Below are 25,560 nucleotides of genomic sequence, written 5' to 3' on the forward strand. Positions count from 1 at the left end.
CTGATGACCACTTTCTTGGAAGGACTAACCAGAAAGTACCAGGGTATAAAACTGAGACTATAATTTGAAAAGCTGTTTCCTCCCTTAACTGCTATAGAAATATGATTCACTGATTTTTCCCATCTCATCCCTTGTGTGTGCCTTTATATAGATCCCCTGAAATTAACAACTCCATCTATGGGACATATTGGGAATATATTTTCAGCATAACTATTGTAATAATTCTGCCCATTATATGCATGCTTAGTTTGTTAGAGTTTGACTTTCAGAACACTAAAAGAGATTTGAATGACTATTCTCTCAATCCTCCCAAGGATGATATCTAAATAATATCATTTTGGATACACAGGAGGGAAGTTAATTCATTACCCCAGTGGCTGTCTCTCTTTGTTAGGGATTCTCTGTTGGAATATTGCTTGAGTTAGGCTGGATGAGGTCACTATTATTGAACAGTCTGGATCTCTTTTGTGTGGCCCAGCTTAGTGAGTGTCTTAGTTCAGCTTTTATTGCTGTGAAGAAACTACCATAACCAAGGCAACTGTTATGAAGTGCATTGAAAAAAGCATGCAGGCAGGCATACGTGGTGCTAGACACGAACTGGGAGTTCTATATCTTGATCTTAAGGCACTGAGAAGACTCTCTTTTGCAGACAGCTAGATGAAGGCTTTCATCTACACTGGGCAGAAGTTGAGCACTCAAAACCTCCCTATATTGTGACATACTTCCTCCATCAAGGCCACACCTATTCCAATAAGACCACACTTCCTCATGGTACCACTTGCCATGGGCCAATCATACTCAAACCACCACACCGAGAGATAGTCTACTTCATTAAAGCATTGATGACATCAAATACCTTAAAGTCTAAAAATATACTTAGCCCGTACTTATAACAAAAGAAATATATTTAAAACTCTAATGGCTGCATTCTCTGAAAGAAAAGTAATATTAATTGTACTAACAGGGTTGTGTACTTTAAGAAAACCCCCTTCTCAACTAAACTAAATAGTTGTTTTTCACATTAAATCCAGATTCATGGACAAAATCATTATAAAACTTAAGATTTCTGAGATTCCATGAGCAGTAGCCAATTAGCATGGACTGATGAATGATGAATGAAAAAGATCCCTGGACAATTAGAGCCAGTAGCCATCATGTACCATTTCAGCTGAGATGCAAAGGAAACATCTTAATGAAGGAAAGGACCAAGGAATACTTATCATATAAAGAGGATTCTCATTGAACCATCTGTAGTGGGACATACCTGTAATACCAGCATTCAGAAAACAGAAGCAGAAGGATCTGAGACAGGCTTGGACTATGTAATGGGGTATAGGCCATTCTGCTTTCAATAGGAAGACCCTGTCTTGATAATAATAATAATAAATAATAATAATAATAATAATAATAATAAATAATAGGTTTCATTTTCTTTCCATATAAGACATACCTCTTTCCTCTCTACTGCTACAAAGGAAGAGAGGGAAGTAGGTTAGACACCAGTGTTGCCCATGGTGATAATTTTAGGATTTCACAGTGCAGGAGGAACTGCGTGCCATTCTGAACTCAGCCTATTTACATTTGTCCTTGCCAAGTCCACATAATGAAACAATGCTGGGCAGATTCTGCCTACTGGGTTTGGAGGAAAGCTGTTGTTTTATTACTATTATTTGTGTTCTCCGATGTCCTCCAGTGCTCTTTCAGAAACAGCACTGGGACCCCAGTTGGAATAGGGATTAAATACACTGCTACTCTTTTCTTCTGTCTGGTAGGAACATAAATGTAGACCTCAGGAAGAGTTTGATCTCTCTAAAGGAGAGAACAGCCTCACTCTGTGAGACTCTTACTTCGATCCTTACTTTAATTTTTTTTCAATTTGATCTTAAAGCTATAAATCTCACCAAAGTTTAAGAATAGCTGAGATACATTCTTAGTCATAGAACCATAAAATTGTGTTAGTAGGTTACTATGTGCTGAGGTAAGCTACAGTAAGTTTCTTTGACAGTCATCCTTTAGTTAATAGAATGAATCTCTAGTACAGCATAAAAATATTTCCTTAATTCCAATACAGCTTCGACCTTAAAATCAACACAGCTCCTACCTTAAAATCAATGCGGTGATTTTTATTAGTCATTTTATTTGTTTATTCCCCTTCTTGGTCTCCCCTCCACAAAACTCTCATCCCATCCCATTCCATCCCACCCCATTCCCTTTGCCTCTAAAAGGGTGCTCACCCACCCATACACCCACTCCCACTTCACTCCTCTAGCATCCCCCTTTTCTAGGGCATCAAGCCTCCACAGAACCAAGGGCCTCCCCTCCTATTGATGCTAGATGAGGCAATCCTTTGCTACATATGTAGCAGGGTCTATGGACCAGCCCATATATATCCTTTGGTTGGTGTTTTAGTCCCTGGAAGCTCTGAAGGGTCCAGTTAATTGATGCTGTAGTTCTTCCTTTGAGGTTGCAATCCCTCTCAGCTCCTTAAGCCCTTCCCCAAACTCTTCCATTGGGGTCCCTGGGCTCAGTCCAATGGTTGGCTATGAGTGTCTGCATCTGTCTTAGTCGGGTGCTGGCAGAGCCTCTCAGAGGACAGACATACCAGGCTCCTGTCAGCAAGCACACCTTGGCTTCCATCCACAGACACCAATATGGCATTTTTTAATAAGGGTTTTAAAAAGGTGAGGGCTGGAGAGATGTTTCAGCAGTTAAGAGCACTGGCTGATCTTCCAGAGGACCCAGGTTCAATTTCCAGCATCCACATGGCAGCTCACACCTATATGTAACTCTTGGCCCAGGGGATCTGACACTCTTATATCAAATCACCAATGCACATAAAATAAACATATGACTTCTACTTTAAAATCAATATGGCTTCCATTTCTAAAGTACATATGTCAACTACTTTAAAATCACCCCTCTACAAGCACTTTCTTTATGGGACTTAAATTTTATTTAAATCACTACTTAAAAGGCCCATCATGTGAACTATCTTAGGTTCAGAATGCTGATTCTCTTTACCTGCAAGGTACCTAATCATTTATCAATCATCTCATTATATATTAGCTCCTGAATGACCACAAAAGCCCTATGAAATAGGTTAGTAATTATTTTCCCATTTTTAATACTGAAATGTGATCAGTAAATAGTGGAACTGGATGAGAACACAAAGGTTATTAATAAAAGAACTTTCAGAAAGAAAAATAAAACTATCTGAGCTCTTCTTGAATTAGACTTACGGTCTTTGACATGATTGTCTCACAAAGAAAATTGATCACAGCCATCAATAAGACAAGTTTAAATTTACTCTATGCTTCATAGTTTGTGAATGGATTTCACATAGATATCCAGACTCATTTGATTTTCACACCATCACACAGTAGAAAGCATCCTTCTTTGAAAGGTCAATAAACTGAGAGGCAGACAGATTAAGAAACTTAGATGAAATGACACAGCAGGCATGGGCCCCAAACAACTAAGTCTCCAAAACTTAGTTGCCTCTGGGACACACCTGTATCTTTCTTCTTCTAATCCTAGTTGTAACAATTGGCCTCCTGACTTCTTCTTTGCCCCCAGTAAATATGAATGTGACTGTTTTACTGAAACAAAAGAAGACTTGTTGCCTTTAAATAGGGATAAGTTCTTCCCTGGAGGGGAGGGAGTATATAACTATCATCAATAACAAGGGTTAGGGCTGGTCTGCTGAACATGGGGACCTAAATTCAATCCCTGGAATGGATTCAGGCATGGCGGCACATGCTTGGAATCCCAGTCCAAGGAGACAGAAACAGGCAGATTCCCTTGGCTGGTCTGCCAGCCAGCCTCATCTACTTGGCAAGTTTTAGGCCAGTAGGAGACCCTTTGTCAAATGACAATGAGGACAATGCTTAAGGAATGACAAGTGAGGTTGTACTCTTCTTCACATGCATACTACATACATGGTCCAGTATACAACAAATCAAATCACTTTACGTAGATACACAGAAAACAAGAGAGGAACTGTCTTTTGCTGCATACATGACTTACAGAAAGACTTACAGAAAGTTGTCTAGCTTTTTTATGTTAGAGTTTTCTCATCTGTAAATGAGCTAACAAAACTACCCATGCCACAGAACATTTTGGAATTTTGTGTGCTAACATATCTAAAGCACTCTGAAAGTCCTGGGTATATACAAAATCCTACAGAGAGTCACTCTGGAGAAATAGCAACTTCAAAGTCTGTGTCAACTTCTTGCTCTGTAGTTTGGATTCAGAGTAAAGAGAGCATTTCTACTCTAACCCATAAAGTGTTCACACCCTTACTCTCCAAGCTTCTCACTATCAGGGCTGTGAAACCAAACTTCAGGATCGAACAGTCTTGTGGAGACATTACTTTGTATTTATAAAAAGTGGTTTTCTGGTGAGCAGTATAGAAATGGATGCGGGGCACATAGGCATCAACCCTAGGATGTAATTAGTCCTATTCATCTGCTAATCAAACATGCATTTGGCATTTGGAAAACAAATTAGCACTATTCCACACTAGATGATTCAAGATTTCCTTAGAGAGTCTGGCCTTCATAATCCTTTAATTCAAACCTGAGAGCAATCAAAATGCTGGCTGCAAGAGAGGGTTCTGCCGAAAAATTGCAGATGCCTCTAAATGGAGGCTCGCCTCCTTTTTCCAAATATAGAATTTCAAAGTCTCAGAATGCGAGTGCAGGCAAGAGACTGAGAACAGGCTGAAGGGAACCCATAAGGCTCTATCAAAAGCCACATTGTGTAACATTGAGTGATGCCAGCAGGAGTAGCCGACTGATCCAGACACCTGAGCTCCTGTGGAAGATAAGCTCTCTGACAACATTGGTGTTCTTATCTCTCAGGCTGGCTCCCTTGGTTCTAATAGCCATGGCGTGCATCACTAATGTTCTCATCAGCCGGTGTAAAATAAATCCATTAGTCATAGTGTCCTTCATGTGATAATGATATTTAGGGCTCATTAAAAAGTAATTGTAGCCACTTTCCTCTACTTTATCAGCAGGATTCAGCTGGTGATTTGATGATCCGAAACATCCAACTGAAGCATGCCGGGAAATATGTCTGCATGGTCCAAACAAGTGTGGACAAACTCTCTGCTGCAGCGGACCTGATTGTAAGAGGTATTCAAATTTTTATTATTATTTCTTATTGCTTGCTTTTTGCCCTTTTAATGTTTATATGGTATGGACTCTACCAAAGCAACATAAAACCTCAGTATTTTTGAATTACGTTAAAACAGCATAAGTTAACCATATTGCATAGTGGTTAACAGTCAATAGAAATTTTTGAACCTGCATTTTTTTCATGAAAAAAAATGCGTAACCAGAAAGTACACTGAGAAAATCCAGTTCTCATACTGAATTAAATGTCCTGTTATGACTACTGAGTTGACAGGTATTCTAGAATAACTTTAGGTTAACCAAAACAATTAGTTTGAAAAGTAAATCAGCTAGCCCTTTTATGGTTCACCTGGACAAAAACCACATTAGTGTTCTAAATTAGTAGTGTAACAGGGGCTTAAGTAACTCATTTCCTATAGAATTATTAGGGTGGTGTTTACTACTTTGGAGGTAGTAGGATCTGGGAGAATGGAGCTGACAAATGAGGCAAACCAAAGGACTCACGAATAGCCAACTTTATTCAGTGCATCAGACAAGTTATACTCTGAAGGTGAAGAAAGGTCACCTAAGTAAAGTTCTCATGGGTTCAAGCTGTATTCAGTCACAAGGACAAGTCACACATGGCAAAAATATGTTTCTCCATAGAAGTATATAAACATTTAATTGAATAACACCAGCAAGCAATAATGAGTAATCAGAAGTAAACTCATTCCTATACACTATACCCTAGAAAACAGATTCTAAGAGCAATATTGTGTTTTGAGGAATCTGAGGTCACAAGACTCTTTTCTTGTTTTCTTGGAGTGTTCTCACAAGCACCCAGCATTCTCTTAACCCAATTGCACTCCTGGTCCATGTTCCAAGAAGGCTGCCTTGGTTTTAAAATATGACTTGCTAAGGAAACAAACCCACACTTGCTTGGAATGTAGTGAATAGGAGGGAATTTCCATACAGAACATCGACCTTGGTTATAACTGTGCAGATATGACTACCATAGAGTCCACTAGCTGGAGAAAATTCCAGGATCCAAATCAATTTATTAACGAAATGTAAACTTTTAAGATATTTTTAGAGAGAAGGTTGCTTCAAACTCACAATTCTCTTGCTTCAGCCTCTTGAATGCTGAAGTTCCAGGTATGTGCCACCACACCTAACCAAGAGCAAAACCAAAGTGGGAGTTGTCATGTGCATGCAGTACACTCAGAGGCCAGAAGAGGGCTGAGATCCCAGTGATTCCCCAGGAGTTGTTGTGATGCTACCATACCAGGATGGTTGTGAGCTACCATAAGATTTCTGAGATTTGAGCATGGGTCCTGCAGAAGAGCAACCAGTATTCTTAATCATTGAGCCATCTCTAACCCATCAATAGAAAAACAAATTCAATGGAAATTAAAAGCTCTGTAAAACTGTGTAACCAACAGGTTTTTGTTTGTCTTTTAACTCCCAAACTTGCAGGTATAACTGCATGACATAGCATTTGTACAGCATGCATTAAAGCCTTGGGCTCCACACCCGACTCTACTAAACAAAGAAGCAAACAAATAAAAGCCAACCCAGAGCATCAAGATAATCTCGGGCCCCAAAACTCATTAATCAGGATTCTTAACTGTTGGTGATGGGGATTTCTGGCCCGCCACCTGAGCCTAAAATATAAACCCTGGCTCAAGATTGAAGGCAGGGTGAATCTGAGTGTACAGGGAATAAGCTATTTTGAGAATCAATGCAAAGTATTGCTGTATGCCCTGACCAAATGTGAGGGGGACGTGCTGGGGAATTAGCAACTTAATTGTCAAGAGAGGTTAAAGAAATACTGCATTCCCATTATGACTGCTTTAGCTACCTGTTAATTGCCTTAAAAGAATGGGAGCCATAAAGTTAAAGGCCAGATAAAAAAATTTGAATATTATATTTTCAACTTAAGTAGATCTGCCCACAGAATAATGTATAGAAATGTGTTTATTTCCATTTTAAAAACACACCAGAGCTGATCTACTCTCCCCTTAGGGACAAAGGAATTCTGTTGTTGGTAATTTATCCTCTACTTAATTAGGATAATGTTCAGATCAGCAGTTTAAAAACCAATAAATTAGACTAATAAATATTTAAATCAGTAGTACTTGAAGTTCTTAAATGATATTGTATACTTCATTTCCCAGAAAATAGCACTGCATACCAAAAGGAATTTGCAAACGCAGTCTAAAAGAAACTCTAGCCTAATCAGTTAATAAGGCCAATAAATTAATATGACACTTAAAGACACAATCTTTCATCTTATCTCCTCCTGCTCTGTCCTTGCATCTTTCATCCACATTGCAGTGAGGAGACAGAAATGTATTCTACTGCCCTTAAGAGGTTTTCATATTTGGAAGAAGTACGGGTTTGTATGTTGGCTCTTTAATCCCCTGATGCCTGCTTTACTTAATCTGCAACTGTCTCATGGCCACCAGCAAGGCCTCTCTTCCCTCAGCAAGAGGCAGACACCAGTATCAAAATAGTTGTCCTTGTGCTGTGACAAAAACATCTTGTATTTGTTCAGTGGACATTTTGTTGTTGCTGTTGTCGTTGCCGTTGTTGCTGAAAGAGGGATCCAATTTTCCTACCACAAAGTAAACCGTCACTAAGAGCACAGCTATGCACTGGTAGGGATGGTGACAAGAAGATAAAGGATGAGAGGGTTCCTAAAAGCATCTTCTTCCCTCCAGAGCCAGGCCCTTACCACCCCTTCCTTTGCTTCCTACACAGCGGCCACAAAGGGACTCAGATAGCTCCTATTGATTTAATTCTTTGAGCAGTTTAAAGGGAACACTTTTCTATTTGTGGGAGATTCTAAAGGCTCTTGAACAACATTCATAAAGTAAAAGGGTAGAAATACCAGGAGGAGAAGGCTGGTCAGATACAAAGGAGCATAGATTGTCTTCTGGACTTTGCCTGGTTATTAGGAGTAAAGACCAAAGGTTACCTCAGCTCTGTCTAGATGGCATTAGACTGGCTTGCTGAAATGTCACCATGGAAAATTAATCAGTTCCAACATACACATTTGCAGGCATTTCATCCAGGAGTGGGGGGAAGAAGATAAATTTAGCCTCACCTGTGAGTTTATAAAAGTGATTTTTAAAGAAGCAGAGAGAATGCAGGGTGCTGCATAAAGGTGAAAGAGATTTCCAAACAGAATCTTCCCTGGGGAATTCCCATTATGTTTCCCCTACTCCATTAGAGGTAGCCTTTCTACCTTGTCCCTTCAGCACAGCCCAGTAATCTTTTGACAATATATTTGATTGCTAATTTGGGGATCAGAAAAATCTTCTTGGGAATCTCTCCTTATGTCTGCCCAACAAGTAAGGGTTTTAATCACCTAATACATTCACCTTCCCCTTCTATTCCAAGGTGATAAATTGATATCTGAGCTACATTGTTAAAAAAAAAAAAAAAAAAAAAAAAAAACATTTAACTGTCTGGCCACAGCTTGTAATACTGGCAGCTAGGAAAGTTCTGGGTCTTTCCTCTGACCCTCTTGATGTTTCACCTCATAATTGTTGTTCTATCCCTCTGTGTATGATCTCCAGACTGCCATTTAGATAGCATTTCTTCTTTTTTCAATGGTTTAAGTACACAGAAGCAGAGAAGCATAACCATCAGCAAGATAAGTAGAAAAATATAGGAATGTCATATAGAAACTAACATCCTGGGGGATGTTAGACTCCAACTCAGTTTTGGAATTACTTCAAAGAGGAGGATGACTCTTGTGAACTGGCCATTTTCACAGCAGTCCCTTTGCTTAAAAGCACGTGCAGCTGCTGAATGCAGTGAGGATGGCAGCAAGTGCCCCAACATACTCTCCCGATGTTCCACTGTAATCCTTTCTTTGCCTGTTTGTGTTTTCCCTATGTTCTGGGAGGCTCTGCAAAAAGCAACATGTATCAGTTCATTGCTATAGTTTCAAAGTTAAACTAGGTTCTTGTTACCCAGGAGATTTTTAAAAAGAAATTATGAAATGGACATGTAGGTAAACACATGACTGAGTGATTCAGTACCCCCATTTAAGTGAGTAGGTTACATACTTGGACATTTGAGTACACTGTCTAATTCTGAATGCTTTTCCTTCTTCCAGGTCCTCCAGGTCCTCCTGAGGCTGTGACCATAGATGAAATCACAGACACCACTGCTCAGCTTTCTTGGAGACCAGGACCTGACAACCACAGCCCTATCACCATGTATGTCATCCAAGCTAGGACTCCATTCTCCGTGGGATGGCAAGCAGTCAGCACAGGTACCATATTGCATGCTGGGTGCCGTTGTCTGTCAGAAACTTCTAGAATGAAGTAGGAATAAAATATGGAAGACGCTAAGCCATCTAGGTCAACAGAGTTGCAAATGATACATTTCATCTGTATCTCCCAGACATGAGCCACTCTACTATGATGTTTTTAATGTTTTCCTCCACACTAACTTACATGAGTATCACTGGATCTGAGCATCAGCCTCTGTTAAATGATCGGTGTGCTATGCTGGGTACTTTTATTTCCTTAACAAGCTTCAAACAATTTAAAAAAATAAAATGCATTGATCTATGTTCTACCTAAAATCACCTTCACTCCACAGTGATCCACACTGGAAAGTAGTAGAAAAATGCAAGCCTACAATCACAGTCTTTGCAAGGCTAATGGACAGGTGTCTAGAATATAATAAAATATAATATCTGAGCACTGTGTGGAGCCTTTTGTCTTGCTGACTCCACCTGTACTTCTATTAATTTGGAGATGAAAAGGCATGGAAATGTTTTAATCATTTTTATAAACTCTTTTCCGTGCTTTCTTTTTCTGTTTTAGCTTCTTGGTTAGAAGCTGGGTTCTTGAGAGAAACAGTTTAAGAGGGATAAAAATTTGTTTTGGTTCATGGTTTTATGGATTTTGGTCAAAGATAGGCTGGCTTCAATGCTTGGGGCCTGTAGCCAGTCAGAATACCATGGTGGTGAGAATATGATGTCTCATAACTAGAAACTTTATGATATCTGGGAAACATGAGTGTCAGGAAGGAGCCAAAGATAGAATGCTCTTCAAAGGGGTACCCCAGTGGCATATCACCTCCTAAGATTTTTGTTACTTCCCAAACTACCACCAGTAACCTAGGGCCAAGCTTTTATAATGTGGCCCTTTGAGAGAGATTCCAAGTTCAAGCTATTACACTAATGTTACTATAAGTAGTGGCATATTGTTAAAAAGAAGTAATTCTCTTACACTCTTTGTTACGCCAGTTCTCTCAAGTCAGACACCAGTTGCTGATACCATAAGACACAAAGTCTTCAAGACTCAAAGGTGTTTCACCAGATAATTCCCAGTTCACATGTTCTTGGGCATTTACTATATAATTCTGGGTCTATATCTAATCATTACAGCTATTCTAACAGTAAAGTAAAATTATGTTCACTCAAAAAGTTTTTTATCATTTCTCTTTAACAGAAATGATGTTCTAGAGAGTTCTGTTGGTTAGCATAGTAAAAATAATGATCCAGTTTCCTTATCTTTCTTCCTAAAGCACCTCTTTGAATCCTCTTTGACAGAAAGTCAAAGTTGACAAACAGAAAACTACTTCTAAGGTGTGATAAACTAAAGGAATTGGGAGGGGTAATCAAAATACATATGAGGTCCTTAAAAATTAACACAAATATAAAAAATGGACTGGCAACATGATTTTAATAGGCTGCATAAAATTGTGCTTAGCATTTATTTCTGCTTCAAGACATCAAGGACACTCCACATTTCCTTCGGTCTAAAGGACTGTGTATCTTGCTTGCAGGAACTTCTGTTTGTCTAATTTCTAACTCAAATGCCATCTCAGTAAAAAAAAATGAAATATTGGCAGGTGTAGGGGTTGGGGTTGGTAAAAGGATTAAGACCTATAAGAAATGACAATAAAATTTTATCAAAACAATTATAGCACTAATATGAATGAGCAAAGAAAGACAAAAATATTAATAGTACTGATCCACTGATAGAAATAACAGTGTTACAATTTGAACATGAAATGTCCCCAACTAGGTCATACAATGAATGTTTTGTCCTAAGCCACAGGCACTATTTTGGAAACAGATGAAAGCTTAGGAAGTGGGGGGTCTAGCTAGAGATCATTGGGGTACTCCTTTGAAGAATATCCTGCCCTTGGGCCCTTCCTGCTCCTCTCTGTTTCCCAGACACCATGTTTCTAGCTCTGAGATACCATGGTATTCCCACCCCTATGGTATTCTGCCTGGCTTCAGGTCTCAAGCATTGAAGCGCGAACCTTTGACCATCACCTTGAAAAGCATGAGCAAAAATAAATCCTTATCCCTCTTAAGCTTTTTCTCTGAAGCATTTGATAAACAGAGCTAATGCAAAAGCAGAAAAGGGAAAAGAAAGCACAGCCTGGAATTTGTGAATTTGATATAAAAATGTTCATATGTCTTCATCACTATCCCAGTAGGATAACTACTATGTGATCCTTGGAAGTGGTAGTGGTGGTGGTGTTAGTGGTGGTGGATGTTCCTATAATCATCTCTACATTTAATGGACCTGAGTGGATTCTCTTAAACCCTCTCACCCACCTTTGGATATCTTTCAGTTCCAGAACTCGTCGATGGGAAGACATTCACAGCAACTGTGGTGGGTTTGAATCCATGGGTTGAATATGAATTCCGAACTGTTGCAGCTAACGTGATTGGCATTGGGGAACCCAGCCGGCCCTCAGAGAAACGGAGAACAGAAGAGGCTCGTGAGTACCATTCAAAATATGCATTCTGGTAGCTCCCATTCAGGCAGTGATTCTCAACCTGGAGGTGCAATGACACTTTCACAGGAGTCACCAAAGACCATTGGAAAAGATAGATATTTACATTATGATTCCCAACGATAGCAAAGTTATTAAGTAGCAACAAAAACATTTTTTGTGGTTGAGGATCACCACAATGTGAGGAACTATATTAAATGGTCACAGCTTTAGAAAGGTTGAAAGCACTGTCTGAAGGAGAAACCTAGACTTCTTCCTAATCATTAGTTTCAATGAGCTCTGTATTTATCACCTTTTCCCTTAAAGGATCACAATGATCACACACCAGGCCAGGAGAATCTCAACCTTTCGGGTAGTGAGATTTAATCAAGTTCTTAAAATTATTTGAGTCTAGCAGTAGAGCACAAAACAGCATAATACCTCTGAGGTCAACTCTCTCTTCTTTGCTTCATGTGTAAGAAAAACAAAAAACAAACAAAAAAACAAAACAAACAAAAAAACAAAAAGAAAGCACAGATGGTCAGAGAACATTTCCTCAGAAGTCTTTGCTAAGATTTTCGTAGGACATAAACCATTTCCACAAGTAAAGAATGAGAGTAACCTGCATACAACTTGTGTGATATACACAGGATCAAAGTATTATACAGCCAGCTGGGGCAGATTACGCTCTTGTTAAGTGGGAGATCCTGTTCTGTGACCTCTGTAGAGCTCCCAGCCATGTAAATAACAAGGATTTATAAAGGTATAGCAAGATCCTAAGCAGACCAGCAATTTCACTTTATTCTTGGAATTGATGACAAAAAAAAAAAAAATCCATGTATTGCTGCCTTTAATCAAGGGCATGTACTGACTGGCCAGCTGAAGTCCTCAGCTAGATATTTTAAGTATCTGCCTGGAGTCCTTCATTTATATGATGGCATAACTAACCCTAGGCTTTCTTCCCACATCTCCAAATCTATAACTCAAGACTGCCCTGTAATCCTGAGAAGGAAGTGAGTCTGATTTCCCCTCTTTTACAGAGAACACTGGGGATCAGAGAGGTTAAGCACAGTGAGCCAGGGGTCAACCTAAGTCCACCACTTCCTTCAACACCCAGCTCAAAGCTCACCTTCTTCTGAGAAGCGATTAGCCCAGCGCTCCTCTGAGCAACCTGCTACTCCAGAACACCACTGCTCTTCTCCATTCTGTCTGCGACATCATTGGGTGTTGTCCAAGTTTCTCTGTGATTTTCTGCATGTGCTCTCATCCTCCCACTAGATTGTAAGGTCCACGTGGGCACAGTTTGTCCTGTCTTTTCCTTGTGTTACCACCACATAGCTAATAAATGTCTAACCAAGCAAGAGAACAGATTCTTCAGTCCTTTCTTCCTCTGTGAACTCCTAGGTCTGTAGAGACGGAGCTAAACAATTGGTCAGTGGTCCCTGGTAATGTGTATACCCCACTGAACCAGAAACAGGTAATTAAGAGCAATTTCCTTGGGAGATTTTGCTTCTGGAAGCCAGTATAGTGCTCCCCTTGGGGATGTCACTTCTGACATCCAAAAATAAAAAGACATGTGCCCAAGTACTCACTAACAGTGAGGAAGCCCATCTAGGTAACCTTCCTGGCTACCATTTTCCATTAACACCTGAAATAACTTGGTTTCTGTTTTGTCTCCTGCAGTCCCTGAAGTCACCCCGGCTAACGTCAGTGGTGGTGGAGGCAGCAAATCTGAACTGGTTATAACCTGGGAGGTAAATCCATCACAGAACCAAAGGGACATGGATTTCTCTGTGCTATTTTGTTATTTCCCTCCATATGACAAGAAGCCAGGAACTGTTCCCCTCTGTTTCCAAGAAATATACTAATGACTATCAGGAAGTAAAGGTGCTTGGCCACCCATTGCTGAAGCAAGTTTTAATTTGACTGCTCACAGAAAAAAAAATCATGAAAGAGGAGATAACACTAATTTATTTATTTATTTATTTTAGTTTTTTTAAACAATAAGGAAGTCTGTTTCAGAGAAAACCAGTCTTTCTTTTTCTTTCTGAATTGCTGCATGGCCAATTGATTTAAAACATCTGCCAGCTATAGATTGAGTGTCCCAGAACAATTTCCTGGCAGTTGGCTTTGCTTCTGGGCTGTGAGGTATTTCTTTAAACAACCTGGAGGAAGGTTAGTGACCAATTTATTAAAAATTGATTTTGAGAGAGGAGGTGGAAGCTTCAGAAAAGGTTTGAAATGTGTTCCAAAGATTTTAGACAATGTCCCCTGAAATAAAAAGCCTTTCATTCACCCAGGGCACCAGCAGTGCAAGGAAAGAAATCTCTCCTTCCCTCCCAGCTGAGCTCAGAGTCTCTCCTCAGGGGCAGGATCTTACCTGAGCAGAGATGGCCCTCTTTTGTGAATTCATGCATCTATTTGACATCCAAGGAAAATGAGTAATGGATGGTTCGTGATGGAAGGGATTTTGATTTTGTTTTTGTTTTTGTTGTAATCAACTGGGTGGCTAATTGAGCATCATTGGTAACTGTTTCAGAGATGAGTCCACCTTACCAGAGGCCATCTCCCCAGAGCTGATCTTCATTTTGTTTTCAAGGCTCTGGTACCAAATGAATATATGAGGCGGGTTAAAGGATAGCCCTAAGCTTAAAAGGTACTTGTAAACACATTTTCAGTTGGTGAGGAATAGTCTTTAACAGTTATATCAACTGAAGCAAGAATTGGGGAGTCCCCTTTAAGAACTGAATCAAACTACTGTGCTTTCTGAGTACAACCTCCCTTCCTCCCCAGACAGTCCCTGAGGAATTACAGAATGGCAGAGGCTTTGGTTACGTGGTAGCCTTCCGGCCACATGGCAAAATGATCTGGATGCTGACCGTGCTGGCTTCAGCTGATGCCTCCAGATATGTGTTCAGGAATGAGAGCGTGCGTCCATTCTCTCCCTTTGAGGTTAAAGTGGGTGTCTTCAATAACAAAGGGGAAGGCCCTTTCAGTCCCACCACGTTGGTGTATTCTGCTGAAGAAGGTATGGTTCATGCTACCTTGATAATTCTTCAATTCTAAATGGTGTTCCTTTCAGGATGTACCATCAACTTAGAGTATAACATATAAATCAAAAGGATATTTTCATTACAGACAAGTATACTATAAAATCATTGGCTTACTACCTACTATATTCTGTGTGTGTGTGTGTGTGTGTGTGTGTTTGTCTGTCTGTCTGTGTCTCTCTCCCTCTCTCTTCCTCTCTCTCTCTCTCTCTCTCTCTTGAACACAGACACTCTGGCTATCTGTGTGCACTCCAATAATCCCATAATATGGGAGGTTGAGCATATTAGCTAGTTTGAGACCAGCCTTGGATACATATTTCAATCTTTCTCCAAAACAAGAAAGCTCATTTACAACTTTATCATATATGAAAACACACAGCTCTACACCAATTGATTACATTGAAAAGGACCAACTAAGCTTACAAGTGCTGTGTTATCTTCAGATATATTTTTCTATGTGTCTATTATCTATCTATTGATATATAAATGCTCTGCACCTGTGTGTTATCATTATTTTTAAAGAATCCTACTTTGTTCCTTTAGGCAAATACAAAAATGGAATGTTTCACTCTTACCCTTTGCTTGTGTTTAAGCCAACTTAAACTCATGAAGCAACTTGATTACCATTCACACTGCCATAATATTCAAGGGTCTTCATACTTACTTCTTCTGGGAAGGTCCTGCATTTACAATGCCTCTCACATAGTCCTAAGAATGCTCAGAGCTTGCCCTTGTTGCTGTAATGATAATATTCAGAATTAAAATCACAGGATAGCATCTAAAAGTTGAAACAATAGTTTGGAGTCATCAAAGAAACTGCATGTTTTTTTTTCTTGTAGAGAAATGATTCCCGTGGAGGAGGCAGGCTTCCGTGGCCTCTCCCCTACCTCTCAGCTGATGATCATAGCTCTCCCCCACATACTACATACTACATACTACAACCACATGCAAAAGACTGGGAACCATCCAAACCAAATCTGTCCCCTTGTATATGCTTCTGCGTTTCCCGTTCTTCATCTTACTCACTTTATAAATCCCTACTCATTCTTCTGGCCCCACCTTGAATAGCAAAGGTTTTCTATGATTCCCTGGGCCTGCCACATGGAATAGTTGTTTATGTCTCATGTCTTGAGTATCATTTGTAGCCATAGTATTTATAACATCTGCATTTTTCACTATGATAATGTTCATACCAACATATTTCAAGTTTTGAAGTTTTGGTATATGTTTTCACGATGGACAGAGTTTCCTGAGGATGGCTAATGTTTTCCCCTGTGTATCAGGTGACATTTTAAAAATTCTGAATTGGCACATAAGCAGAATCTTATTATTATATATATAAATAGAAATTTCCATGTCCAATATCTCCTGGACTATGCACATTGATAGTAAATTGTAACAGCTAAATGTGTTAGTTTTAAGAGGAGTTTTATTATAGCATGTGTTGGGGCTTAAGAGAATGAAGATGGCATTTTTGTGTATCAGTAATGGGTCCCTGGAACAGATGAAGTTTTAAAACTATCAAATAGTTATGTACTGATTTGAATTACATTTTACAAAGTGCATAATTACCCAAGGTAAAATGTATTATTTAAGTCATGGCTAAACTAGGTTTTTCAGTAAGGCAGAATATTAAAAGAAAATTTTATATACAAATGGCGTACAACTCACATAAAAATCTGGCAAATGCAGCTAGATTGTGAGAAGCTATTGGTTCCATTTACTGTTTGCATATGGGAATACTGAGTCCCAGAAACTGTAAATGATTTATCGTGGATTTAAGAGATTATTTTATAAAACTAAGAATCCATGCAGCTTACTTGAAATTTAGTCAATTCAGTTAACTATGTTCATTTCTTTTTCATAATCCAGCAATGGAGACTATAACTCAGCTAAGAAAGAGCTACCCGAACAAATCACTAACTATGACAACTTACTGCTAAACTTACCCCTGGGTCACTGTAGTTCCATTTCTTACAGCGTAGGCCTTTGTAAAACTTCATAAGTATCTCTTTCCTAACCACCACACTACAGATGACAATGGTTTATCTGGGGTGGGATTGTGTGTCTCACGAGTATGAAGGACATATGGCCATGGGTTATTTTTGCCTTCTAGACCCATTTATAGAAGCCTGTTATAGAAAAATCACCTGTTGTGATAAAGCTGACGCAGTTGTAAATTTTCCTGAATTCATTTGCAGAGCCCACCAAGCCTCCAACCAGTATCTTTGCCAGGAGTCTTTCTGCCACAGATATCGAAGTTTTCTGGGCCTCCCCTATTGGGAAGAACAGAGGACGGATTCAAGGTTATGAGGTAAGATAGAGACCAGTGCATTTGATTGATATATCTTGGTGAACTTCTAAGGCACGTTCACTGATATGAGAAGACTTGCATTGCCTTACACAGGTATCTGTTCTAGAGGCCTAGTTCTACCGTAACCATTGATAGAAGAATTGAAGAATCTACTGTGAGACCACCCTTTACCTATGTTTATGCTTAAGTTTATTATATTTCTCTCTCCTTCTTTACCTAAAGATTTGCAATACAGTTGGCAAAAGAAGCATAAATACAATCTGTGCATGGGGATAGAGAGATGACTTTAGAAGTCAAGAGTGTTCATTTCTCTTGTAGAGGATCTGAGTTCAGTTTCTAGCATCCTTCCTGGGTAATTAAGCAACTGCCTGGAACTCCAGATCCAAGGGATTTGATGCTCTCTTGTAGTTATCTATATTCACATGTATACGTGTGTGTGTGTGTGTATGTGTGTGTGTGTGTGTGTGTGTGTGTGAAAGAGAGAGAGGGAGAGGGAGAGGGAGGGAGGGAGAGAGAGAGAGAGAGAAGAAGGAGGAGGAGGAGGAGGAGAGGGATAGGGACAAGGACAGGAAGAAAGAACATGCAGGCACACACACAATTTTTTAAAAAAATCTTTAAAACTATTTTTTCAATATTATATGCTTAGAATCACCTGGACTCAAAACAAATGTGAGAGAAATGACAGATATAGCCATTGATAATTCTCCACACTGGCCATCTCAGTGGGAAAATAAGACAAAAGCAGATTTTCTTACTGTGGATAATTTCACAGATCATGTGGATTTCCTTGTTCTAAAAGCTCTATTCATGAGTTAACATAGAAATTTACCTCCATCATAAGAACTTGCATAACAATATTATTACCTAATGACATTGGAAGTATCCCCAGTGGATATAATTTCCAAGGTCGTTCTTTTTATTTTATCAGGTAAAATATTGGAGACATGATGATAAGGAAGAAAACGCTAGAAAAATACGAACAGTTGGAAATCAGACATCCACGAAAATCAGCAACTTGAAAGGAAGCGCTCTGTATCACTTATCTGTCAAGGCATATAACTCAGCTGGGACAGGACCCTCCAGTGCAACAGTCAATGTCACGACCAGAAAGCCACGTAAGGACAGAGTTGCTCAGAAATATTTTGGGGATTCATCAAACATACTCCAAGTTCATTACCTATCCCAACCTCCCAGGGATCATTTGCATACTAATTGGTATCATTATATAGATTCAAATGCACCTTAGCATTTTAACTGAACCTTTCAGAATAGCATGCCAAATTCATTGCTCCAGAGGACAGAAAGATAAATGTTTTTCTCCTCACTGGGAAGGACTACTTCTTTTAGCTATAAATGGTAGGCGACCAACTGAATCTTTTTCCATTCGCAATGCTGTATCTCGTCAGATTTCAGTGACCTTGAAGACACATATTAGTGCAATCGCCCATTAAATTGCCTCTACTCTAGAATTCTAGTAAGGGGATATTCCTCGGAATCCATTGAGATTTAATAATCTGTGACTTCGTCTATCTTAATTTTTTTTTTATAGCACCAAGCCAACCCCCTGGAAACATCATATGGAATTCATCGGACTCCAAAATTATCCTGAACTGGGATCAAGTGAAGGCTCTGGATAATGAGTCAGAAGTAAAAGGATACAAAGTGGGTAATTTCTTTTTGCAAGGACACCTAATCCTGCTATTAGCAGGAAGGAAGTCTGCTTGGCAGCAGTACTTGCCCCATTTTCTCATTCATCCTTGATGGGCGTCCCTGCTGTACACTTCCCATTCAGGATTCTCTACGCTAAAGCAGACTCATCTAAACTCTATGTGCACCCTGTCCTAACTTCTCAGGACTTAGGCTATCACCTGGGTGATCTAGTCCTTTCTTTCTCTTATAAATAATGGGGATAATCAGCTTGGAAAAGAAAGACTTAATTTGGTTTACACTTGAGGAAGTTTCAGTCCACGGTCAGTTAACTGCTTTTGGACATCAAGTGCAGCAGTATGTAATAAGGTGTGGTACATGGTGGTCAGAATGTAGAGAGAGGTAGAGAGAAAGAGAGAGAGAGAAACAGAGACAGAGACAGAGAGACAGGGAAGGAGACAGAGGGAGAGATAGATAAAGAGAGAGACTGAGAGACAGAGAAAGACAGAGACTTGGAGACAGAAACAGAGAAACAGAGGGAGAGTCAGAGAGAGACTAGGATTCCATTCTGCAATCCCCTGTAAGAGCACTCACAAAGTCTACCCTGGTGAGGTTCTACCATCTCCAGGTAACACTATAGGCTGGAGATCAAGCATTTAACATATAGACTTCTGGGGAACAGGTACAGTAGCTACAACTTCATATAAATATTAGGTTTATGCAGGCTAGATCAGAAATTGTTAAAGGCTCTGTGAGTGGGATTCTACAAAATCCCCCAAACAGCCCTTTACCATTTGCTTTTGGCAGCTTGGCTTTATTTTCTCAGTGTGTGTGTGTGTGTGTGTGTGTGTGTGTGTGTGTGTGCACAAGCATGCGGTGTGTCTGTGTGCACATGAGTATGCGTATGTGTTTAACTAACATTACTAACTTCCCAATGTCACTCTCAGTCCTGCTCTTGTTTCTTTAGAGAGAGTGTCTCTATAAGAGAATAGGTTGAAAATACTGTCTGCTAGAACATGTAAATGCCAGATTGTCTTTAAAATAAACACACACACACATATGCACTCGCACACACCTGCTCACACGCACGCATTCATGCGGGCCCCTGGTTAAAAAATAGAGTTTTATCTTGTGGAACTGGGGTTTCAGAAAGCTCTGATCTGCCTGACATGGAACTGAACTCAGGTCCTCTATCAAAGCAGTACATATTCTTGATGGCTATGCCTAGACTTTGACTGAATGGAAACTTCCCATTGCCACAGAAAATTGGGCTAAAATATGATTTTACAGTCTTCACTTGGCCAAAATGGGCAGCATCAGTGCTTAGCATCCCTAAGATAAGTCAAACGTATTGTTTTCTCACCAGGAATGACTTTGCAAAAGCTAGAGGGCAGCCAGAGATCAGTCAGTCCACGAGCGTTTCCCAAGGGACCCTGGGCTTCTTACAGTGTAGCCATCTCAGGTAGCTGAATCTCTAATAGGGCCTTTAGCTTCAGTGGAAAGGAGCAGTAAGGAAAATCTCTGTGTCCTTTGTAAAGATGAACCTAGCTGCTGTGAGGCCAACTCAGATTTAAAGGGATGAGGGTAGAGAAGACATATACAAGAAACAGCTTATCATCCCTACATGAAGGGTACTGAGTGTGGAAGGAATAGCACACTTGGCTGTCTCCAGATATGTAGGTCAGATGAATCTCTGAGTAGACCATGACCAGGGGTCTGGTCCAACCTCTGGAGGAATGAAGGAACTGCAGATGTTTAACTGGTAGAAAGACAAGTTCTCAGAAGCTTAATACTTCAAATATGTAAAGAGACTTGACTAATAATGAGTAAATTGTTCCAAATTTTGTAAGACTACTGAAAATGTTGACTTACAAGCTCTTACCCTTGAGAAAAATTCAAAATTGTAGACTTAGTTTTATAATATTCCTTATATATGGGAGGGCTAATTTAAGCACAAAATTGCAAGGAAAGTCATTTTTTTTTCCTTTTAACAAATTACTGTAAAATCACTAGCAGAGGCTGTCAATATAACCATGGCAATAATAATTTATCCAAAGCTTTGTAAAATATCACTCTTCCTGAGGATACAGGGGCATCAAAATGCCCTTAACTCGACCAATGCACTGAATTTTCTCAATAGAACACAACATAGCTGCTTAGTTCCAGCAGTGGAGAAAAGTCCACCTTCCTTTGCACTAAGTCGATTCTTAAACAACTTGGCTTCCAGAAAGTACAACTGAGCCAAAATGTATCTGGGCTTATGTACCACAATCTTATTCCCTTGAGTCCTGGGGAACAATTGTAATGGACTTTAAGCTTTTTTTCAGGCTGCTGCCAAAATACAAAAACAGGCAGAGGAGCTTCCCAAAGTATTTGAGGCAACCAGGAAAAAGATTACAGATCATCTAGTAAAACTCCTTATTTCATTTGTATGAGCATTCAAGCCCATCCATCAGTCTTTTGGAGTGACCTTGGCTTTCTCAGGTACAAGGAGCAGTTACCATGTTGAGACTTGCTGACTGGTAACAATTATTACTTTGATAACAGTCAATGCTTTGTATGCCAGCTTCTTGTCACAAATGCTCACACCAGACTCTCACTGTAACATCTTCCCAAGAAGGCCCACCTTGAGTGTATTGCCCCTTCAAAAGATGTTTACCTGCACACAGATTAGTCCAAGCGCCATATTGTGGAGGGAATATGAAGGGCAAAGCAGGCTAAGAGAAACGTAAGAACATTTGATTTAGCAGAAGAGGCCTGTTGTTCTTCATATAGGATTTGAGGAAACTATTTTTACTTCTGTAGTAATAGGATGAACTGTGGGAGTAAATTAAAACTAGGGCATTTAGTTTTCTTTCTGATTCAAATATCAGATCAATTAAGGTCATCCTTTAGGGTGTTAGGCATGTCATGTATATCTTCCGGATTCAGACTTTGAGAATATAGAAACCACTGGCATGACTGATCCAATATTAGGAGGAAGGTTTTTTTCTTGTGAATAAGAAAAAGAAAATATCCAGAGGCATCTGAAAGATTCCAGAGAGAAGGATGCAGACTGGACATTGCCAGGTCCAGGGAAAGGGAGAGCAGGGGAAAATAGTGGAGAAGGCAGGAGAACAGAGCAGAGTGAGAGAGAATCTTGATAAAAACAAACAAGAGAGAATGTGGAGCAGACAAATCATGAGGATTATAAAAAGGATGAATAGCTTTGGGACTGGAAGAGGCCTGAACAGCTAGCATGGATTTTGAAAGACATGATAGGTATTTGTGATGCTGAAGGAGCCCGGAGGCCCATATGCTAATTGCTGCCACAAGTAGTAATGTCCCTTCTGCCAGTGGCAACGGAAATGAGTCCTTTTGACAGATGGGAATCAGTTTCACAAGTTCCCAAGGAATGCTAGGCTCTATCTAACCTCTAGAAATCTTTCTGTAGTCTACCTTATGCTAATTTCTGGATATATGGACATCCTGAGACCCAACAATCAGATTTGAAGAAATAATCTCTGGTCTCAGTCTGGCAAAATAAATTACCCACGCAAATAAGTGAATTAAGGTGATCAAGCTCATTTAACAAATACTCTAGACATCAATCCTATGTTCATTATCATCATCATCATCATCATTATTTTACAGTCCAGATGTTGCCCCCCTCTAGGTCCACCCTTCCACAGTTCTTCCTCCCATTCCTCTTCCCCACTGACTTAAGTAAGATGTCCCCCACCCTCCAGGTCTCCCCACTCCCTGAGACCTCAAGTCTCATCTTCTTCTCTGGAATATCCAAGCCTGTGTCCTGAACACAGCAGTGTGGAATTTGTTTCTGCCCCTTGACCACTGTTTACTTTGCCTGGCAATCAGCAGATAGACACAGTGGGTGAAAATCAAGCCTTACAAGAAAAGGGACATGAAGGGGAGGAGACCATAGAGAGACACGTCCTTTATATAAAGGCCAGGGAAATCCACTTTAGGGGTGACATTTCAACTGGGCTGTCAATGAACGAAGAAATGAGACTGGCAGCTCTCTGGGAAAGTATGTAGGGAGAAGTCATGAAAGTCCTGAGGTGAATACGTGACAGTGTAATAAGATGTGAAATAGTGGTGACTACAGCAAGGGACTTTGTGACTGTCCAGAGAAGTGGCAGAGTGGAGTATGGGGAGTGGATGCAGGGGAATTATCTCCAATGAGAAATAAACTCTGCTGTCTTTGTCTCTGTGGGTCACTATAAGAGCATAATTGTTAGTTTATGACGGCCAGAAGCATACTTCTGGAGGTGAGGCATCCCAGCACAAAGCTATTGGCTTACAAGGAGAGTCCTTTTGACCTATTATCACATAGCAGAAGGTTAGAGACTGAAACACTGAAAGAGGACAGCATTCCTGTGGCAGCACCAACCCCATAATGAGGGTAGAAATCTCATAGTTCAGGCACGTCTTACCTGAGTCTAATTACCTCTGAGGCATTCCATGAATTTTTGTTTGTTTCCTTGTTTGGCTGGTTGGTTTGGTTTGGTTTTGAGACAGGATCTAACTCTGTAGCCAGAGATGATCTAGACCTCACCATGGCCAGGCTGGCCTCAAGTTCATAGTAATCCTCCCACCTCAGCGTCCTGAATATGTAAGCATCTTAAGCTTTGTGTAGGTTTTGAATGTGTAAGGATTGCAAGAATAACCAACCATGTTCTACCTTTTATAATGAATATAGTAGCAATTAACATCACATGGATTTTACAGCAGATGACTACACAAACCATTGCAATCATGATGGCAGTATCTTTCGACCATAACTAGAAACCTCCATGTGTAATTTTTTAATTTACAAAGTTGGTATTTAAAATAATTACACATTAAGCTGGTCAAACAAATAATACATGCAAGCAAGATGCAATCCTGAGGCAACTCATCCTCTTTGCTTATTTAGCTACTTTTTATATTTGATTTACATGCGCCTACACCCACATGTATACAGCATGCATCTGGAAGTCACTTTCAATCTTTAGTTCTCTCCTTGCACTGAGTGGCTCCTAGAGATCTATTCAACATCATCAGGCTGGCTGACAGACTCCTTAAATGCCGAGCCATCTGTCTCTACTGCCTACACCCTTTTAAGGTCTCTGTCTATTTCCCTTATTTTTCACATATGAAGACAGAGACCAGAGGAAAAACAACATGACCCAGAGGTGTTGACCAAGTTGATACAAATAATCCATGCTCTGGAGTTAGGTTACTGATGTTTAAATGTCGGGTCAAGCACTTACTTGTCATGGGACCACAGGCAATTGTCTATTCTCTCCAGATCTCAGGTTGCCATCTTTGAGGTCAAAATAATAACTAAGTGTAGCCAGAGTAGAAGTGTTCCAACACTGGAGAAACAAAAGCAGTCAGTGTTTGCTGTTGTCCCAGGTATCCTCTCTTTGTCCCTGCCTGTTTTATATCAGGTATAAGCACGACCTTCATGTCAATCAGTTCTACCAAGTGTTTATTGTAAATAAAGCTTTTGTTGGCCTTATTTAGGTGCCAAGGCAGTCCCCATTATTACAAGACTGATAAGCAGTGTTGATTTTTTTAAAAAAGTATGCTTTTTCTTGGAAATGTTTCTTTTGAATTTATACTTGAAACTGGTTAGATTCTCTGAGTTCTTGAAAGGACCAGAAGTAAATCAAAGAAGCAATTTATTCCCCTGAGCAAGATGTGACCTTGCATCCCATCAGCCAGCCCATTCTCCTGAAGGGCTGGGATGAGAAGCGATGCCCCAGGATTTATTGGCACTTGGTCATTAGCAAAGGGATGTTGAGCCTGGCACAGCTGATGCTCCAGCAAGTGGAAGGGAAGGGCTTGTGAATCTTTCCACCTTAAGGAAATTGTGTTTTCCATCTTGTATTAGAGGGCTATAAATTAAAGTGATAAAATACCAGGGAACAAATAGGATCTAAACTATGTTAAGGAAATTTTATGAATTTCATTCATGTTTGTTTTTGTCTTGCAAAAGAAGACTGACCATATATTTCTGACCTCAGTAGATCAGTATTTATAGGGGTCTATAGGAAAACATGAACTGAACCTGTGTTTCTCAAACTGGGATATGTGTTCAAGCAACATTGGTGTAGGGTGAGAACTTAGAACAAAGGCAAAAGCTCTGTTCTCAGCTCTGACCTCTGACCTCACAGCTATTTATGTGATATTCAAGCAGGTCTGCAGATAGTGATGAGTGCCCCCCCCCACACTCGCAAAGGGCAAAAATGTGCCCCACCCTTTTAACTCTGCTAAGAAGTATAGGATAAAAGTACCAGTAAGTGTCCAAAAACATCGAAGGCTGACAAGCACTAGTGTAATCCATTCATCCTTTATATTCCATGGGAAGCTGAAGAAGATAGGTTCATTTGATTTATGACTGTAGACTTAGGAATCAACTTCCTTCCACTTCTTCATGATGAGAGGTCCCTGGGTCTCAGTGTCCCCACCTGTGAAAAGGCTCCTACATTGTGGGATTGTGGTGACATTGATAAATTACCTGTAAGAGTCAGAAACTACAGGGTCATGGTTGTGGCTAGGCACACAATGGCAGGTGCACATTTTTATTCCTTTGTATTTTGTTCCCTGTTGGGGTGAGGAACCATCAGAGCTCTAAGTCAGTGTGTTTTAGGGAAACCTAGTGAGCTGTGTCATCAAATATATTACA

The 25,560-nt window shown here is 39.9% G+C and overlaps 1 protein-coding gene and 1 long non-coding RNA gene across 7 annotated transcripts in view; one reads left to right on the forward strand and one right to left on the reverse strand.

The window, feature by feature from the left end:
• LOC127679002 (contactin-4) overlaps nucleotides 1-25,560 on the forward strand; it is a 358,955-nt gene that overhangs the window by 328,117 nt on the left and 5,278 nt on the right. The window contains exons 11-18 of one of the 6 annotated variants that reach the window (XM_052174443.1): nucleotides 5,018-5,138; nucleotides 9,247-9,405; nucleotides 11,733-11,882; nucleotides 13,560-13,630; nucleotides 14,670-14,904; nucleotides 17,128-17,240; nucleotides 18,169-18,355; nucleotides 18,790-18,902. In XM_052174443.1, coding sequence (XP_052030403.1) covers nucleotides 5,018-5,138; nucleotides 9,247-9,405; nucleotides 11,733-11,882; nucleotides 13,560-13,630; nucleotides 14,670-14,904; nucleotides 17,128-17,240; nucleotides 18,169-18,355; nucleotides 18,790-18,902 — 1,149 coding nt within the window. Of the gene's footprint in view, nucleotides 1-5,017; nucleotides 5,139-9,246; nucleotides 9,406-11,732; nucleotides 11,883-12,916; nucleotides 12,943-13,559; nucleotides 13,631-14,669; nucleotides 14,905-17,127; nucleotides 17,241-18,168; nucleotides 18,356-18,789; nucleotides 18,903-25,560 lie in introns of those variants that run through there. The other 5 variants (XM_052174444.1, XM_052174445.1, XM_052174446.1 and 2 more) reach the window with 5 other exon arrangements.
• Nucleotides 8,582-17,185, reverse strand: LOC127679004 (uncharacterized). Its single transcript, XR_007976669.1, has 4 exons — nucleotides 17,077-17,185; nucleotides 15,591-15,663; nucleotides 11,716-11,853; nucleotides 8,582-9,447 (listed from the first exon to the last, which is right to left on the reverse strand). It is a non-coding gene; the product is annotated as an uncharacterized LOC127679004 (long non-coding RNA).

The sequence above is a fragment of the Apodemus sylvaticus genome, chromosome 2, assembly GCF_947179515.1.
Source record: "Apodemus sylvaticus chromosome 2, mApoSyl1.1, whole genome shotgun sequence".
Taxonomy (NCBI): Eukaryota; Metazoa; Chordata; class Mammalia; order Rodentia; family Muridae; genus Apodemus; species Apodemus sylvaticus.